The sequence below is a fragment of the Peromyscus californicus genome, unplaced genomic scaffold (genome assembly GCF_007827085.1).
Source record: "Peromyscus californicus insignis strain IS unplaced genomic scaffold, ASM782708v3 Scaffold_14__1_contigs__length_90479793_seg_2, whole genome shotgun sequence".
Lineage (NCBI taxonomy): Eukaryota > Metazoa > Chordata > Mammalia > Rodentia > Cricetidae > Peromyscus > Peromyscus californicus.
In genome coordinates this window covers 23,302,049-23,308,685 of record NW_026294436.1, presented here as the reverse complement: position 1 = coordinate 23,308,685, position 6,637 = coordinate 23,302,049, and the positions used below count along the sequence as shown (strand labels likewise).

Below are 6,637 nucleotides of genomic sequence, written 5' to 3'. Positions count from 1 at the left end.
GCATGCACAGCTTCAGAGCACCTGCTCAGAAGGGAAGTAAAGCTGTTGGAGGCTTAGCCAATGAGAGGGCGGAACAGTGTTCGAGGAGGAGAAAGGAGGGGCTAGACCGCAGGTCGGTGACAGAGCACCTGGATTCAGTCCCCAGCTCCAGGAGTGAAGCAAGAAGAGCGCACAGTAACCACATAATTTTAGCATTTGTCTACTGTTTCCTGTTTATCTGATTTGCAAAATAGGATAGGTATTAGCCAGGCAGAGCTATTGTGACATTTTTGAGTGAGGAGTAAAGTGAATGAAAATGATTCAATAAAAAAGTCTTGGACTAGGAGGCAATTCTGAAGCTCACAAGATTTATTAAAGGCACCCTCTTTATAACACTTTTCAGTGCACATGATTCTAACAGCAACATATTTTACACCATCCACTCAAATACAGTATAACAAATTATTTAGCATAAATATAAATAAGCTTACAAGTGTACCCGAAACATTTCTGAAGACAGGCATGAGTTTAGAAAACAGGCACTGGCCGGGTTTGGGGTGTGCACTGTACCCCCAGCAGTCAGGAGGTGAAGGCAGGAAGCTAACAGGGGTAGGCCACACTGGGCTACCCCTCAGGACCATGTCTCAAAGACAGAAAACAGAGGGAGAGGGACGGAGAAACTACAGACTAACAGCTGTGCAGCAGGGGGAGACCTCCTGCTAATTCTGGCACTTCGGTGAGTCCGACCTTCAGGAAAGAGCCTTCTCTGTACCTCAGTTTACCAACTTAGTCACACAAGCGCTACTTGCCGGAACACTGACTGAGCCACAGTGAACCTCAGGGAGAAAACACAAATGGCAAAAAGAAAAAAAGGAAAATGAAAACAAATCCTCTGTGTTGCCACACTTGACACAGGAGCGGTGCATGCAGGGTGGCCCGGTGACTGCACCACCCCACTTCAAAGCCCCAGAAGTACGGGGGTCACTGCTCCGCCAAGCTCCCCAGGCTACTCTATAGTCCCTCCCCTAGAGAAGATGACAGGTGTCCTCAAGCCAACCTCACCCAGCTACATTGAATCAACAAGCCAAAGGGTCAGACTACTATTCCAGAGAATTTCCCTCTAAGCCTGCTTAGGTCACCAGGCAAAGATACTATGTATCTTCTTAAATTACACATACTCTTGAGGTCAAAAATGTTGAACTATTTCCTTAAGTTAAACCCTAAAGTAGGGTATTATCTTTGTTACTTGGTTGTAGATGAAGGGTTTTTTTTAAAGCTATGAAATATAAGGATCTTTAATCTCGATCAAACAAGATGTAAACTAATTACCCTTTAGCAGAACAAGCACTATCAAAAAGGCCAGTCTGATCCCTCAAGTGATGCTGGTCACATTTCATGCTATTTTTAAAGTTTATGACTATAGCGCCCATATGGAACATAGACAACAGAGTAAATGCTGATGCTATGTAGTCATAAATATGTAATTAGATTATCTTTAGGTAGGTAGTTTGAAAAGAAACAAGTCACACATTACTGAAGATGGCAAACAGTTAACCATTCGACCGAGTTGTAGTAAGCTGCCTTAAACTTGGGCTGGGAATTTCACATAGACCTAATCCCATATGCTATATTTGGGGGAGAGAATGCACAGGCCCAAAGTAACCAACTGTTCAGATTTCCATTCACGAGAAAATCCCCATCTACAAACAGACTAATGAACCAGGTAGAGACAGTGTTCAAGGTAAGCATTTAAAATTCAAGGCAACGAGAAACTGGAGACATGGTCACTCACGTGGTCCTGAGACCCTCCCGATTTCATTCTGATGCCAGTGTTCCAACATGGTAAACTCCTTGTTTAAAAACCACCTGCTTAGAAAATTCTGGGCACACACTGAGGCGTTCTGAAACCAGGACTCCATATGTTTGTAATATCCACACCTGACAGGAAGCTCTGTGTAGACACGGACTCTAAACATTTACACACATTTCCTTTCATGTCCTCCTGGGTGAGGAAGAGCGTCACCAAGTGTTCTTTTTGGTCATGGACGGTCACCAAGTGCCCGTGCAATGGTTTCACACCCACTGGATCCTATTGGGGGTGCAGGCCTGTGAGGGCACTGCTGGGGCTGTGTCTCCGTGTAGTTCACAAGCAAGTGTCGGCACGCCTCCACTGCAGTCAGCCCCCCTGGTGAACTCACACTGCTCTTCCTTGCTATTCTGATGACAAGATCCCTGGGGTTTCAACAAACCAGGTCTTTCTCCATGTTCAAAACAGACGAGGAGCGACCTAGCTATAGACTCTAGCTCCCCGTGATCAGGGAGTTTATTCCCACCGCGGCCAGCAGAAGCAGCAGGCCCAAGGAAGTCACTGTGAAGCTTGCGCACCAGGCTGCAGATGCTTTCAGTACAGGTTCTGAGACAATGCAGGTCACCGGGGCACCCTACGTAAGAGGGGAAGGAAAAAGCGGGTTACCCTTTCCAGGTGCCAGCTGGTATTATCACACGACTCGAGGGATCTTTTAAGTGGAAGGACCCTGCATGACAACCCCAAACCACTGAAGGTTTTTCTGCTAAAGTGCCTTGTGGGCAAACACCTGGCTTCCCTGACTGTGCAGGCAGAAGTGTGGACTTGGGTTCCGTGGAACTCAACAGCCCACGCTCCTACACTGGTAACTAATCTCACTGGCGTAGTGATCAGTGAGTTAGTCATAGCTCAGGCTGCAAGAGAGAGAGAGGGAGGCATGTCTGGGTCCTTGGAGCACACAGTTCCAGTTCCAGACCCCACTCGGGGTGCGTACCTCTCAGTGCGGATGTAATAATCTCAATGGTTTTCTCCAGGCAGTATTGTAACTTCAAGAATTCTGATGCAAGAGTTAGCATCTTGGGACCTTGTTGTCCAGAACCTTCTTGTACTTGAGTTCTGAAGCCTTTCTGTATAAACAAAATATTTAAAATACAGATATAATAGACTACATGACAGTCAATGTAGTCAAAATGATTTTAATTGCCCAGAAATTTATCATTAGTTTATGATAAGTACAATGAAACTACATCAATAACAAATTACACTGAAAATGTTTAATTCCTCACCAGTGCAAACACTTCATTTCTATAAGCAAGATCAAAATACAAAATGAACAATGATTACTTTTCAAAAGCAATAGGAATTTAATGTTAACTTATTTAAATTACAGCCCTAGCATCCCAGCACAGGGGACAGGAGGAAGTGTCAGTGCCATGGTGTCCAGTACCGTAAGAGGCTAACATTTCATTTCAAAGAGTTCCGATTCACAGTGTTTCCTTTAAACATTTACTGAACTAGTCCAGTCATGGGCACTGCTGTCCTTGTCAGTACGCTGACCATATATTCCAGCTACTTTTTTCTATAAAGTGAGGTCTGTGACGTGAGACCACTTTATTCAACTCCATTCGACACTATTTGAGCACGTCGATCATTAAATGTGGTTTTTAGCCTATAATGACTATCCTCAAGCAAAAGCTGGCAGCCCCACGCAGTAACTATGAAACAGATGATGCATTAGTAAATTCCTGCACCGTCAGGAACCTGTTACTAACACTAGTGTATTAAGACTGCAAAAGGAAAACCAGAAAACAAGTGTGCTTCGTTAACATGCACAACTTAGCTGTCTCCAGCTAAAGATGCAAAGAAATAAAAAGATCTAAAACAAAAGAGTTGCTGTGGGATGGTCTGTGTGTCAAGTGTGTTGCTGATTGGTCAATAAATAAACCACTGATTGGCCAGTGGCCAGGCAGGAAGTGTAGGCGGGACAAGGAGGAGAATAAAGCTGGGAAGTGGAAGGCTGAGTGAGAGACACTGACAGCTGCCACGATGACAAACAGCATGTGAAGATGCCGGTAAGCTACGAGCCACGTGGCAAGGTATAGATTTATGGAAATGGATTAATTTAAGCTGTAAGAACAGTTAGCAAGAAGCCTGCCATGGCCATACAGTTTGTAACCAATATAAGTCTGTGTTTACTTGGTCGGGTCTGAGCGGCTGTGGGGCTGGCAGGTGAGAGAGATTTGTCCTGACTGTGGGCTAGGCAGGAAAACTCTAGCTACAAAAGAGAAATAAAAGATAAAATAAAAATAAAAGATAAAAACAAAAACAACTGAAAGCCCCTCTTACTAGTCTCCATTCAGCAAAGATGTTTTCAAGAGAGCTGACCAGTTCCACAGCATTAGCCTTCATCCTCTTGGTAACCTATAGAAAATGAAAATACTCTGTTATACAAATAGTCATCAAGAAACATATTGTTTTCAGACCTATGAGAGACCAGATGGAGAAGCTCTAGTCTAGAATCCAGAAGAGATGGAAGTCCCATCTCTGAGTTAAGCAGAAAACGTCTTGAGAGCACTTAAATCATACAAAATGGAATTTCTTCAAAGTAAATGACACACTGATTTCCATATCAAAAAAGCCACACTTGGGCTCAGCAGGTGAAATCACTTGCTGCTCTGGCCTGTGGACCTATGGATGAGCCTAGAACTCCTATAAAGGTGGGAAAAGAGACCAGACTTCATAAAGTTGTCTGCTGACTTCCACGTGTGACATGACACGCAGGTTCACACACACATACAATAATAATAGAATATAAGTATAAAAAAGAATATACTCTGATGTCTGCTATCAAAGTGATACTTGTATTTTATTTAAATATTTATAGGGATGAAATTTCCAAAATTTCCCTCAGAAGAGTGTTTGAGCTGTCAAGCAAATATGAGATGCCCTAAGAACGTTATAAGTTTTATCTGATTCTCAATGATAATCTCATGCTGCATATGCATTTCCATCTTGCAGACTGAGACTCAGATCTCAGATGGTATCAGAAGCAGGGCGTCTTAGACTAAATAAAAAAGTTGCTGTCCGCTGCTCACTGCTGCCCCCCGCAGGTGGAGTCAAGTTTCTGCAAGGGGATTCTGCTTGTGTTTAATTGGCTTTCACTAAGCTCTTGTCTAGGTCAGCGCAAACGTGTCTTACAGTAAGAAGAGAAGTAGGCCATGGTGGCACACCTATAATCCCAGCACTTAGGAGTGAGAGGCAGGAGGATTACTGTCACGTTCAAGCCATCCTGGACAATGAAGCAAGTTCCAGGCCAACCAGAATTACACGATAAGACTGTCTCCCAAAAGAAGAAAGGATTTAGGCACACATAAATTCTTTACTTCATGAACCCCACTTTGAAACCATAATTCCAGTGCCCTCTATGAGCCTATTTTCTATTTCTCTAATTATTATTTTTCTACTTCTTGGGTATTCTATTTTTCTGCTACAGGTTCTTTTTAAAAAATAAAAAAAAAATCCTAATTATTATTTTATTTGCGTGCGCGTGCGTGCGTGCGTGCGTGCGTGCGTGCGTGCGTGTGTGTGTGTGTGTGTGTGTGTGTGTGTGTACACGAGTTCAGTGCCCACAGGCCAGAAGAGGTGTGAGATCCCCTGGAGCTGGAGTTACAGGTGGTTGTGAGCCGCCTGACAGGGGTGCAGAGATTCAAGCGCCAATCCTCTGGGAGAGCAGTGAGTGCGCTCACCTGCCAAGCCTCCGCTGCAGCCCCTGCTAGAGGCTCTTAGGACTCTTAAGTTGGAAGAACACAATCAGGAGTGGGGAGATGGCTCCATTGGTAAAGCCATGAAATCATGAGGTCCTGAGTTCAATCCCCAGCAACCACATCAAGAGCTTGGCCTGGGCGGCACGGGCTGGTAATGCCAGTGCCGGGGGAGGAAGACAGAGGATCTCTAGGGTTTACTGATCAGCTCCAGCCAGTCTAGCTCTGCCTCAAAAACCAAGGTGAACAGTTCCCGAGGGACAACATCTGAGGTTGACCGCTGACCTACACACACACACACACACACACACACACACACACACACACACACACACACACACACACGGGTACCTGCACAGAGTGGGCGGGGGGAGAATACAATGAATTAAAAGTCCCACCCTGTAATGAACCACAGCGGCAGACTGTAGACGGACAAGAGGAAGAGAACAGAGTTCTGTGTGAAGAATCCCCTTTCATTTCCTCAGAACAACACTAAAGCTAATGCCGCCCGCCTGTTTTAACAGCAGGAGAAGCACTGCTCGGGCATCATTCCGTCTCCACCCGTCACTCTTACTCCACGCTCCACTCACCGCCAGCAGAAGTTTTACCGACAACTCCAGCATAGATAAAACGTATCAGTGATGGGTGGGGCTGCTCCTGAGGCAAAGCCAATGGCAGCTGTCCGCAGTGGTCGACTGCCACCTAACAGTCCAACCCATCCCCTCCTCAGAGTCCACTGCAGGACCCCATCAGCCTCATATCTACCGAAACCGCACGGGTCCACAGACCTTGACTTTGGGCCAAGAAGAACGCCTTCAGTTTTGCTCATCTTTTAAAACAAATGAACAAAAAAAACTACACAAGCAAGAGGGGCGGGCATATTCAGAGGATGCCACTCGTACAAGCAAGGTGAGCAGGTGAGCCTTCGCCAGCCACTGGTTCTAGTATTTCTTTTTTAACTTCTAAAAATTGTATTTCATGTGTATGGGTATTTTGCCTGCACATGTATCTGTGTACCACATATGTGGCTGATGCCCTCAGAGGGCACAAGAGGACATCAGATCCCCTGAAACTGGAGTTACAGACTGCTATG

At 45.1% G+C, this 6,637-nt stretch overlaps 1 protein-coding gene across 2 annotated transcripts in view; it reads right to left on the bottom strand.

Moving 5' to 3' along the window:
- Window positions 1-330: 330 nt before the first annotated feature.
- Kif14 (kinesin family member 14) overlaps window positions 331-6,637 on the bottom strand; it is a 73,754-nt gene continuing 67,447 nt past the window's right edge. For both annotated transcript variants that reach the window (XM_052737081.1, XM_052737082.1), the window contains 3 exons: window positions 4,130-4,204; window positions 2,778-2,910; window positions 331-2,420 (listed from right to left, as the gene is read on the bottom strand). In XM_052737081.1, the coding sequence (XP_052593041.1) occupies window positions 2,053-2,420; window positions 2,778-2,910; window positions 4,130-4,204 (576 nt within the window). In that variant the 3' untranslated portion in view covers window positions 331-2,052. The remainder of the gene's footprint in view (window positions 2,421-2,777; window positions 2,911-4,129; window positions 4,205-6,637) is intronic.